General features: G+C 43.9%; 1 protein-coding gene across 1 annotated transcript in view; it reads right to left on the bottom strand.

Moving 5' to 3' along the window:
- LOC147116614 (polycystin-1-like protein 2) overlaps window positions 1-13357 on the bottom strand; it is a 135851-nt gene that overhangs the window by 82237 nt on the left and 40257 nt on the right. The window contains exons 8-10 of the mRNA XM_085991701.1: window positions 9212-9343; window positions 6179-6355; window positions 3673-3800 (exon numbers count right to left, since the gene is read on the bottom strand). Of these exons, the coding sequence (XP_085847827.1) occupies window positions 3673-3800; window positions 6179-6355; window positions 9212-9343 (437 nt within the window). The remainder of the gene's footprint in view (window positions 1-3672; window positions 3801-6178; window positions 6356-9211; window positions 9344-13357) is intronic.

The following is a 13357-nucleotide window of genomic DNA, read 5'->3' as shown; positions in this document are numbered from 1 at the left end:
TAGTAGAAGAAGCGACTACAGTGGACCCGGTAGAGATGTTCCACTCATCCATAGTGGAGTGTCTACCAGTAACAAATTTGATGATCGAAAACGAAACAAGAAATGACCCGACTCTCTCACGAGTCTATGATTTAACGGTGGAGGGATGGCCAGCACAGGGCGAACCAACGCTGCCAGCATTTTCGCAGAGAAAAGAACAGCTGTCAGTGTGTCGAGGAACCCTGATGTGTGGATCTAGAGTGGTGATTCCACCCAAACTTCAACAGAAGGTGTTAAAGGAGCTGCACGAGGGACATCTGGGTGGAGTGAAAATGAAGAACCTAGCAAGAGCGTTTGTGTGGTGGCCAGGCATTGATGGGGACATCGAAGAAATCACTAAGAGCTGTCTAGGATGCCAGAAGGTCCAAAACGCGCCACCACAGGCTCCTCTGCATCCATGGGAGTGGCCCTCATCTCCTTGGCAAAGGGTACACATTGACTTTGCTGGTCCATTTATGGACTCAATGTTTCTAATAGCGGTGGATGCACACTCCAAGTGGCTGGAGGTAATAAAGATGTCCACCACCACCACGGAAAAAACCATCACAGTGTTAAGGACCATGTTTGCTAGGAATGGGCTGCCGGAACAGATCTGTTCTGATAATGGACCGCAATTTGTGTCCGAAGAATTCAAGAAATTCTTAAAGAGCAATGGGGTTAAGCACTACACGTCAGCCCCATACCATCCCGCCTCCAATGGATTGGCTGAAAGGTTTGTCCAGACCTTCAAGAAGGCCATAAAGGCCATGGGTAATGAAGCCATTAACTTACAACATAAGGTGGATAGCTTCTTGTTGGCGTACAGGAATGCAACACATGCGGTCACAAATCAAACTCCCGCCATGATGTTTTTTAATAGACGACTAAGATGCCGGCTGGATTTGCTTAAGCCAAATGTCAGAAGGGACGTAGAGAACCGGCAATTCCAGGGCATGAATGAAAGGCCAACTAGATCTTTTCAGATAGGTCAACAAGTTTTGGCCCGGGACTACCGTACCGAGAAATGGCAGCCTGGAACTATTGGAAAAAGGCTAGGGCCGTTGATGTATACGGTGGACATTGGGGACAGTATAATAAGGCGCCATGTTGACCAGATCATAGGGTCAGCCACAAATGGCCAATCTACTCCACCACCTTACACGGTTAATGTTGAGACAGAGATACCCAGAACACCTACCTCCGATCTGGTAATACTGGAATCAGATGAACCTGACACTGTCCTTCAAGCCGAATCGACCTTGCCAGAAGCACCTGCTACCCCGCCGGGAGTTACGACACCACCGAGGCGTTATCCGGACAGAGTCCGGAAACCTCCAGAGAGACTGAATCTGTGAACTGTCTTGCATAAAGTTGTATATATGTTATAATGTATGTTTAATGGGGAATCAGTATGTTGTAAGCTAAAAAGGGAGGATTGTAGTGTATGTACCCGTCTACCTTTAAGAGAACTATTGTATGTAACCGTCCACCTTTAAGAGAACTACTTTAGGTGTTGCACTACTTTGTTGGCTTCTGTATACTGTAATACCGACGGTGACCACACCGGTATATAAGTGTTGTGTCAGGAGTTATTGGGCAGATTCGCCCTGACCTTCGAATAGTAAAGTCCTGTTTTAAGTTACTCTGGTAGTCTGTGTATTAATTAACTAAACAACCCACAGACTTTACAGCACCTACCCCCGATAACCTTTTCACCCCCTTGCTTACCAAGAATCTATCTACCTCTGCCTTAAAAATATTCAAAGACTCTGTTTCCACCGCCCTCTGAGGAAGAGAGTTCCAAAGACTCACGACCCTCTGTGAGAAAAATTTTCTCCTCATCTCTGTCTTAAATGGGCGACCCCTTATTTTAAAACAGTGACCCCTAGTTCTAGATTCTCCCACAAGAGGAAACATCCTCTCCACAACCACCCTGTCCAGACCCCTCAGGATCTTATATGTTTCAATCAAGTCACCTCTTACTTTTCTAAACTCCAGCGGATACAAGCCTAGCCTGTCCAACCTTTCCTCATAAGACAACCCGCCCAGTCCAAGTATTAGTCTAGTAAACCTTCTCCGAACTGCTTCCAACGCATTTACATCCTTCCTTAAATAAAGAGACCAATACTGTACACAGTACTCCAGATGTGGTCTCACCAATGCCCTGTATAACTGAAGCATAACCTCCCTACTTTTGTAATAACAACAGAAAATGCTGTAAAAACTCAGCAGGCCAGGCAACATCCGTGGAGAGAAAATAGAGTCAACGTTTCGGGTGAAAACCCTTTGTCAAGACTAAAGAAGCACAGGAAATTAAATAGATTAAGAGGCCAGGCTGGGAGAGAACAAAAGAGAAGAGACATTAAGAGGTATTCAAAATGAGACGAGATGGTGATAGGACTAGTGGAGACAAAAGACAGCTCCGATTAGGTGTGAAATGCGCTGGCAGAATGGGAGACAGCTGCCATGTCGGAGAGAGAAGAAAAAGAAAGGGGGGGAAGGCCAAAACAAAGGTGTGGATAAAAAATATAAGTAAAAATGTAATAGGGGCCGAGGTTATGATCTGAAATTGTTGAACTCGATATTGAGTCCGGAAGGCTGTAAAGTGCCTAATCGGAAGATGAGGTGCTGTTCCTCGAGTTTACGGTGAGCTTCTGTGGAACAATGCAAGAGGCCAAGGACGGTGAGGTCCGAGTGGGAATGGAGCGGTGAATTAAAATGACAGGCGACCGGAAGCTCGGGGTCACCCTTATGGACTGAACGGAGGTGTTCCGCAAAGCGGTCACCCAATCTGCGTTTGGTCTCCCCAATGTAGAGGATACCACATCATGAGCAGCGAATACAGTATACTAGATTGCAAGAAGTACAAGTAAATCGCTGTTTTACCTGGAAGGGGTGTTTGGGGCCCTGAAACGTTGACTCTATTTTCTCACCATGGATGTTGCCTGGCCTGCTGAGTTTTTCCAGCATTTTCTGTTGTAATTTCGGAAATTCCAGCATCTGCAGTATTTTGCTATCTCCCTACTTTTGTATTCAATTCCCCTCGCAATAAATAATAACATTCTATTAGCTTTCCTAATTACTTGCTGTACCTGCATAATAACCATTTGTGATTCATGCACTAGGACACCCAGATCCCTCTGCATCACAGAGCTCTGCAATCTCTCACCATTTAGATAATATGCTTCTTTTTTTATTCTTCCTGCCAAAATGGACAACTTCACATTTTCCCACATTATACTCCATTTGCCAGATCTTTGCCCACTCACTTAACTTATCTATATCCCTTTGTAGCCTCCTTATGTCCTCTTCACAATTTACTTTCCTACCTATCTTTGTGTCATCAGCAAATTTAGCAACCATACCTTCGATCCCTTCAACCAAGTCATTTATATAAATTGTAAAAAAGTTGAGGCCCCAGCACTGATCCCTGTGGCACACCACTCGTTACATCTTGCCAATCAGAAAATGACCCATTTATGTCTACTGTCATATGAATGTTTTAAATGTTTGTCCACTATTCCAGCCTAAAAAGAACAAAAAGCTGCTTCCAAATAAGAAGCCTCACAAAATTACCCCCAAAATTTCAGTTTGTGGTAAACACTTACATTTTTTTTTAAGGCTTTAACGCTTGGTAACATGGCAATGAATTACCTGCTCAGGTACATGCTGACTTTCAATCCTTGCATAATGACTGGTTTATCGCCTTCTTTTATCATGGTAAAAAGCACAGTTTGTATTTTCTCCAGAGACTCTATCAGACTGTTTGCCATTTTCATCATCTAATGAAAACATTGTCAATAATCATTATTTCTTCTTGCATTTTCAAGACATTATTCTTCCTTGTTTCATCTATAATCACTCAATTTGGAAGAGTTGGTGTGTACTTCTCTATAGCTTATAGCTTCTGGTGCAAATACTGTTGGTTGGTATCAGAGTCACTGGACTGTTGTGAATCCATTTTGTTTTCGTCTATCTGGTGCTGACCCGTGGAGTTAAGTGCAATTTCTTGCACAGGGGTAGTGACTCATAAATCTTGCTAATGTACAGCAGGAAATTTGGGAAACAATGGCCCAAAAATTCGGGTCTCCACGAGTGAGTACGCACGGGGTACTCACCCGTAAGCCCGGTGGAAGTGCCGGTTTTGTGCATGCACTGCGAATGCGCGGTAAACCGGCATTTCCGTTCCCTTGAAAGAAGGGGTTAAGAGGTGGAACGCGTGCGCAGGAGAGGCTGCACGTGCGCATCGAACTTACGTTTTTTTTTTTTTTTTTTTTTTTTTACAGGTTTTCCCGGGAAGGTAAGTCTCCAGAAGTTAGACATGTAAAAAGCAGTCGCAAGGCCTGCTTTTTACAAGGTAAGTGGTGAATTAATTAAAATTAAAACATTTTTCCCACAGGTTTATTATTTTTAAATACTTTAAAGAAAGGTAAGTTTATTTTTAGCCCTGTTAGAAAATAAAATTATTTTTTTCAAAAATTTAAATTATTGTTTAAAATAGTTATTTCATGTAATTTATAGTTTATTTTAAAAATGTGATTTAAAAAAAATGTATTTGAAGGTTTAGTGATGTTTTGGGGCTTATAGTATTTATAGGTTTGACAGCTCTTCCTGTCAATTTTATGAATGAAGCATTCCCTGCTACCATTGGCTCTCCATGGCCCACGTGATCCCAGGGGACGCTTCGAACTAACTGCGCCCCTGGGATACACAAGCACTGCGCGCCGGCCGTTGGAGGAGGCCCAGGATCGGAATCCCATGCGGGCCCACAGCTCAACGGCCGGCGCGCTAGGTTAAGTGCAGGTCGAGGGCTTGCACCCGCAGGAAGCCCCCGACCTGAATTTCTGGGCCATTCTAAATGCAAACGTTGGCACTTGTCCTTTTATGGACAGGGATAATAGAATCTCGTCCTTTTAATTAATTAATTGGGGTAAGAGTCTTCTTATTGCATTTGCCGTGTATTTTCGGCATGCAGCTCATGGTCAGATTGGTTGTACAGCTGAGCTAAAACAACTTTCCATCAAATGGGAAATCTGAACACAAACTCTGGATTTGGATTATTCCTTCCCAAACTTTCAGTTGTACATCATCAGGAATTTTTAGTCTCTTGGCAAGGAAGTTATCACCTGAACCGTGCAGATATAACAAAGTGCTCAGGAACAGAGCACTTCATTGACTTTTATATGCAGAGAAAAATCGGAGAGCCAAAATGGATGAAATCAGGGGAAATAACTTCAGACAGGCAGCACAGGCCGACCAAACCAAATACACTTGAATGGGGTAAATTTAGAAAAATTCTAGAAAATCTGAATTCTGAATTCATAACTAATTGATGCATTAAGTTAAACTTTTGAGGTGCTGTAATTTATTAAAATGCAGCCTAATGAATGCTTTTGTATGACTTGAAACGGGTAAAAATATATAGATATGAATCAGAAATTATAATTAAAATAAAGTGTGAAATCGAGAAGATCTGCAGTTATGTTTATCAAATTTCCCATTTTCCAGGGAGCTCCCCCCGCCGACCACTGCAGGTTGCCAAAGTGCTGGAAATTTTAATCTGCTGATCTAACTGCAAATGTGTTCAACAAGGATGCCAAGTTCAATCAATGAGCCCGCAGAATCATTGCTGGAATTTGACGGTCACAATCTCCTTCTTCATGTTTGGAGTGAAGTCACCAGTGTACGATGGACTGGTGTTATGGCATATTATTGGGGTCATGATTTTATAGGAACAGTTCAACAGGTGTTTGGCAGGATTACATGGTGTATTCCGTGGAGCAAAAACCAATCTTTCAGGATGTTAATAATTTTAACTTCTGCTAATTTGCATATTACACTTTATCTTGTAGCTGTTTATTACTTAAGATACTCAAGATTGCAGCTATTTGTAATGTTGTCTTTGAAGCGTCCAGTTGTTGATATACTAAAGGCAAAGAAAGTGTGGTGTGGATTTATATTAACATATTGCATTTGACACGTATCAGTCTCTGCATTTCAAAAATAATTCATTGCGTGAAGCACTTTGAGATATTTCAGCATAATAAAAGGACTGTATGAATGCAAGTTTTATTTATCGTGTGTTTGTATTCCCCCATACCCTTCCCTTCTCTATCCTTAGTCACACACAGTGTGAACAGCACTCACACAGGTACTGTACCTTTCCAGAGGTGCTGATGTTTGCTGCAGTCTCTGACTCCATAGCTTCAAACAAATGATCAGCTGTATGAAACTGAGAATCGGCAGCCGAGACTATTCTTTCAGAAGAGTTACCACCTTTATCTTGTAGATACAACAGCTGTGCACTCAGGAACTGAAGCACCTCATAGGCTTTCACCTGCAGAGAAAGTTGAAGAGTCCAACTGAATGAAATCAAATCAAAAAAAGTCATGCTGAATAAATATTTAGATCACGCTATCCTTTTATTTTCTAAATTAACTGTTGACATTCTTTCACTGCATGTAAGGGAGCTAGAAAAATGATTCCCATCAGCACCAATAAATGTGGAGACAAAAGTGGATAACCAAGTAATTAGTTAGGGCCCATTTACAGTGCACGTTTATTATATATCATACAAGGGCTAGACATCACTTGTGCAGGAAATATACATCACTTATAAGGGAGCTGTATGGCTGGGGTTCTAAGCTGAAATGCTAGACAAAAGGAACACCAGTTTATCAAGCATAAAACAGGTGCAAAGCATAGCAATGTAGCAATGGGATGGGCTGCACCCAATCTACACAGACGTGGGTCTCACTGATAAATTCGTGGGGCCCTTTTTTTAGGCGTCCCAGATGGATGAGTCTGAGCCCGAAAATGGTCCGAGACCAAAATGTACCCCTGCATATCTTTGTAAAACCCTATACACATGGGTTTCTAAACCAAGGGAACTGTACAATGATTCTACTCCTAGACATTCTACAACATGGGCTTAACTAGGAACTACCGGATAAAGGAAACATTTTGTTCACCACTAAGATAGTTCCATCAAGAGGTTTTTAAATAGTATATGGAACAAGGCAAAAGGTTCACTTTGGCCCAGCTAAACCTGGTATAAATTTTGAAATATATTGGAGATGTGGTGATACTCATCTTTACGTCAAACAATTTTTACAAACCTTACTAACAAGGGGCCAATTACAGCGCATGGTCTATGTATTGTACAAGAGCTGTACATCAGAGACGGGAGATGTATGGGTGTGTTTGAAATGGATATTTCAATCTTAGCACTCATCGTTGTTTGTTCTTTGTTTAAACAAAGAAACAAAGAGATTCTTCTTATGTTTTGGATAAATTTAATGGAGGATTATAATGAAAGGTTACCCCCAGCACTATGATACCAAGATGGGTGGCACAGACCTACCATTACCCACTGAACCCACTAAAGCTTCTTGGACATGTCACAAAGGAGGCAGCTCTCCAGGTTGAGATTGAGCTCCCCAGGTTGAGCTTGAGCTCTCCGGGTGGCATCCGCTTGTCCCGGCAGAAAAATCATCTTGAAAGGTTGGAAGTTGAAGAAGCACATGTGCAGTGACAGACATGTACACAACCTGCAACCCAACTAGGTTGTTCTAAAATGGTTTCAAGTGTTATGGCCTGACGCGAGTGTGGCAAAATGTTCATATATTTTCTATATTACATCTCGCAGGTGCACCATCCTGAGACAGGGGTATGCACAAGATGTAAGGAACAAGCTGCAAGATTGTGTGAGGTTTTGGCATGGGTGAGGAGAACACTTTGTAACAAGCAACCCTTTTTGCATATATCTTTATAACTATCACTTTCCTTCATATACGTCCTGTGCTGACACTTTACAGTAATACTCCGTCTTTGTGCTCTGCTTTTTACGTCATGCAGCCTCCTCCAACCTTCCAGCCGGATCCTCTGAGTCACTGAGACAGTATTCACTCTGTCAGTAATATACTGCCTTGCTTGTGTATTTATCACCTTCTATGCATATTTAGGGGCCGCGACTATGCACCAAATCTATCCATGCATTGCTCCATTACAAGCACTTGAGGGGCCTTGTTGTTAAATCAGCTTTTTCTCATTTGCCCTTCAGTCATTTTCATCAAACATGGCGCACATCACAGCTGGTTTAACTAACTTTTTGACATTTATACTGTTTTAAGTGGCTGGTTAGTTGCTTGAGAATGGACTATTATTGTAGGTATGCCATGATTGGTTGCTATTTTTCATTGATGTTAATGAAATTGCTGCCCAGAAACTCAACATTTCAATATCACATGACCCAGTAATGTTATTAAAGGTTCGCTAATTTCATAGAAAAACAGTCAGTTATCTTATTTTTGGGGGGGAAAAGAGGAATTGGGCCCCGAGTACCAATTATTTCTGAATTAGTAGTAAAAACATAAGAACATAAGAATTAGGAGCAGGAGTAGGCCATACAGCTCTTCGAGCCTGCTCCGCCATTCAACCTCAACTCCACTTTCCCGCCCGATCCCCATATCCCTTGATTCCGCTAAAGTCCAAAAATCTATCTCTCTCAGCCTTGAATATACTCAACGGCTCAGTATCCACAGCCCTTTTGGGTAGAGAATTCCAAAGATTCACAACCCCCTCAGTGAAGAAATTCCTCAGCTTGCTCTTAAATGGCTGGCCCCGTTATCCTGAGACTATGCCTCCTAGTTCTAGACTCTCCAGCCAGGGAAACAACCTCTCAGCATCTACCCTGTCAATCCTCCTCAGAATCTTATATGTTTCAATGAGATCACCTCTCATTCTTCTAAACTCCAGAGAGTATCGGCCCAATCTACTCAATAGTGGTTTTGTGCTGTGGCCTGTTCACTAAGGACTGGATTGAGACCATCCAAACTCATCATATATAGGACCCTTATAGTTCACTGAGGACACTTTCATCCTATCAGCTTGGGCTGGACTAAAACTCGGGTCTGTTTAACCTAAACCCCATCATTTCCTCACCAGACATTTTCCTTATTTCATGACATAATTGATGCAGGTTTGTAGCAGATAGGCTTGTACAGCCACTTCTGTTACATCCAATCCTGTTTACAAAGCACTTTTTTGTTTGACCAAGCTTTTACATAAAAAGTGATTTTACTGGAGACAAAGGGCAACTACGTACCTGTAATTTAATTGCAGTATTAAACTTAATAAATTCCCAGTTAAATTCTACACTTTACAATAACCGAGCACGCTGAATCCTTCTTACCTGAGCTGTAGATGTCAGTTTACTGTGGTTTCTGGTCAGTGTTTCCAGGAATGCTGAAGCTTGTTTTACTTTTACCAAATCACCTACACTTTTTACTGCATAGAAGAAGTTCACCATTATCTCTTCCATCAGCTTGTCAAGGTCCAAATGATTTCAGGAGAAACGTAAACACATTCATTAGAAATCATGTCACATTCCCCAGATTTCTACCTTTTTCTCTTGTCCCTTGTTACAACTATTCCACAGTTAAGAGAAGGAAACTGGTAATGAACTTCTTCTCGGCATTAGCTCTATCCGTGTTCCACGGACGACAGAGGAGAAGATGCAGATCAGTGGGTGAGTAAAACTGAGTGTGCCCTTGTCCATGGTAGTGCATGCAATTCAACATTGATTTAAAAAGACAATCACACTCACGCAGCTGATGTGATAGCACTTAAAAAAAAGTGTTTTTTTTAACTGCTGATATTCTTGCGAGACCGATTCTAAAGCATCGTAACAGCATAAAAACATGTGTACGAGCGAATTTGTGCATGAATTGCGTCATTATTAATTCCATTTTCGACATTGTTCTCTGGTTGACGCACATTCCAAATTGGTCACCGAAGATATGTCCAGGCCAGAGGACAGTAGTGCTGGCCTGTGCAGGAGGAACTGAGCCAGCTGGAGGACACAAGGGGCTGGCAGCCTCTGCCTACTAGAGCAATGTTTCTATTGTAACCCAGGGGTGGCACTGCCTCCACAAATGCCAGAGAAATAACCTCTGAAGTGGGTTTCGTTGCTTCATTTATTTTACAGCCCCCCAGCCAATTTCAGGGATGCCGTTGGTGGCGGCTTTGTGACATTAATGGTCTATTAAATAGACAGCATGACTTGGATTTCCCTCAGTCATATAAAACAGGCAGTGAAACCAGTTACACTGGCAAATTAAAATAAACCCATCTACAGTCCAACAGTCCCCAGAAGTAATACTCAAAAGAATAATGAGTAGAGTTCCACGGGGATCTGTTCCAGGACCCCTGCTATTGTACAATATCTGTGAATGATATGGAACATTGGTTTCTGCAGCAGCCAGCGTCATTACATTTAATTGAGTGGATAGGCTAGGAAATGGCGGATGGATTTTAATGTGGATAAATGTGGGCTAATGCATTTATAGGAACAGTAACAGTAAAAGCGCATTAAATGAAAGGGTCCTATTTTGTTACTCCATTGGCAAACTGAAAAGGGAAACAATTTAAGAGTGATCATTGATCATACTCTGAAAGCATCTGGTCAGTCTGAGCCAAGGTAATTAATAAGACAAATTGGGTACTGTACTAAAAATTACATGTTATACGGATTGTCATGAATCTTATCACGACTCATGAAGTAACACTGGGCGGCCAGCTGGTGGCGCCATCCAAGGAGTATAAATACTCAGGCGTGGGCCCAGCTTGCTCAGGATGTTTCTGTAACCAGGAACTAGTGATGTAACTAGAAATCTCATGGTTTTGAAACAATTGATTAAAGCCTTGTTTTATACTCAAACCAAGCACTCAGTAGTCTTTTTACATCACTGATAATAATAATAATAATAATTCAACTTTATTGTCATTGTACAATGCACAAGTACATGAACAAACAGATCACTGTTGAGGCCAGTTCTGGATTATGTCATGCAGTTTTGGTCACCCTACCTAAAAAAATAAATAGGTGCAATAGAACGGGTTCACAGAAGAGGGACCAAGATGATTCCAGGCCTTAGAGAACTAAGTTGTGGAGAAAGACTCAAGGGGACAAACTTATTTTTGTTGGAGAAAAGTCTGAGGGGAAACACGAGACAGGACTTCAAAATAACAAAAGGTATAGATGATGAAATAAACAAACGATTCAACTGCAACATCAAGCTAAAGATTAAAGGACACAAATACAAAATTCACAAGCCTAGAATTTTTTTTTTCATTCGCTTATGAGATCTGGGCTTCGCTGGAAAGGCCAACATTTATTGCCCATCCCTAGTTGCCCTTGAGAAGGTAGTGGTGAGCCGCCTTCTTGAACCGCTGCAGTCCGTGTGGTGAAGGTACCCCCACAGTACTGTTAGGGAGGGAGTTCCAGGATTTTGACCCAGCACCGACGAAGGATTGGCGATATATTTCTAAGTCAGGATGGTGTGTGACTTGGAGGGGAACTTGCAGGTGGTGGTTGATGTGCCTCAATGAATCCGAGACTCGACGTTAACGGAGCAAAGCAAGGCTTTTATTAACTCAGAAAGTAATACACATTGGAGAAGTGTCTCTCATCCAGAGATCTGCTGTACTGCTGTGAGACACGCTGGGGCTTGCTTAAGTAGGGGCCAGGTATGGGCGGAGCCCTACACACAATACAATACAGGTAAGGAAATGAAACTGAAACTAAACTAAACACAGGGAATACAGTACCTGATGAATGGCATATTTCATCACATTCACCCCTTCTACAGATTTAGTCTGTTCGGGGGTTTGATAGTCCTCTGTGACCGACGTAGCTGTTGTGGTGCCGCGGGTGTCGGCTGGGTGTCCCCGGTGGCCTCCTGGGTCTCTGCCGGGGGTGCCGCCAGGGTTGTTGAAGGGGTGGTTGGTGGGGGCACCGTTGGTCGATGTTCTTCCGGGGGTGGTGAAAGGATAGTGGGTGGGTAAGAATTGCTGTGATCGTTGTTGCTGTTGTTGTCGTTACCGGCTGGGGCGACGTCTTTTATGGACACGGTGTCCTCCCTTCCGTCGGCGTGCCGGACATATGTGTATTGGGGGTTGGCGTGGAGTAGGTGCACTGGCTCCACGAGGGGGTCCGTCTTGTGGCCCCTCACATGCCTTCGTACAAATACCGGACCTGGGGTGGAGAGCCATGACGGCATGGATACGCCTGAGGTGGATTTCCGGGGAAAGACAAACATTCGTTCATGAGGCGTGGCATTAGTGGCAGTACACAATAGCGACCGTATCGAATGGAGCACATCTGGGAGGACTTCCTGCCAGCGGGAGATAGGGAGGCCCTTGGTCCTTAGAGCTAGAGTGACTGCTTTCCATACTGTCCCGTTCTCTCGCTCCACCTGGCCGTTACCCTGGGGGTTGTAGCTGGTGGTACGGCTCGTGGCGATCCCCCTGGACAGCATGTACTGGCGTAGCTCTTCACTCATGAAGGACGCCCCCCTATCCATATGGATGTAGCTCGGCATACCGAACAGGCAGAACTGGCTGTTGAGGCATTTAATGACCGTGGCGCTGGTCATGTCTGGGCAGGGGAAGGCGAATGGGAAACAGGAGTATTCGTCCACAATGTTCAGGAAGTAAACATTGCGGTCGACTGACGGGAGGGGGCCCTTGAAATCTAAGCTGAGCCGCTCAAAGGGCCGTGTAGCTTTGATTAAGTGGGCTCTATCTGGGCGGTAGAACCGAGGCTTGCACTCAGCGCAAGTGCGGCAGTTCCTGGTCAGAGACCGAACTTCCTCAATCGAGTAGGGTAAGTTGCGGGACTTTATGAAGTGGAACAGCCGTGTGACCCCTGGGTGGCAGAGGTCGTTGTGGAGGGTCTGTAGCCGATCCCCGGTGGCGCTGGCACACATCCCTCGTGAGAGGGCAGCGGGGGATTCGTTAAGGGCCCCTGGCCGGTAAATGATGTCATACTCGAAGGTGGAGAGCTTGATCCGCCACCTAAGAATCTTATCATTTTTAATCTTCCCCCTCTGTTTATTATTGAACATAAACGTTACCGACCGCTGGTCGGTAAGTAGGGTGAAGCGTTTGCCGGCTAGGTAGTGCCGCCAGTGGTGCACTGCCTCCACGATGGCTTGGGCCTCCTTTTCCACGGAGGAGTGTCTGATCTCGGGCCCTTGGAGGGTCCTCGAGAAGAAAGCTACGGGCCGCCCCGCCTGGTTGAGGGTGGCCGCCAAGGCAAAGTCAGACGCATCACTTTCCACTTGAAAGGGAGTGTTCTCGTCCACTGCCTGTAGCGTGGCCCGCTCAATATCCCGCTTAATGCTTTTGAAGGCGGCGTGGGCCTCAGCAGAGAGCGGAAAAGAGGATGCTTTCAAGAGGGGGCGGGCTTTGTCGGAGTAGTTGGGGACCCATTGGGCATAATAAGAAAATAACCCCAGGCACCTTTTCAGGGCTTTGGGAGTGTTGGGCAGGGGGA

The sequence above is a fragment of the Somniosus microcephalus genome, chromosome 6, assembly GCF_052327205.1.
Source record: "Somniosus microcephalus isolate GS21.2 chromosome 6, FLI_Smic_1.0, whole genome shotgun sequence".
Lineage (NCBI taxonomy): Eukaryota > Metazoa > Chordata > Chondrichthyes > Squaliformes > Somniosidae > Somniosus > Somniosus microcephalus.
The sequence above is the reverse complement of the archived record's forward strand: the minus strand, read 5'-3'. Positions and strand labels throughout refer to the sequence as shown.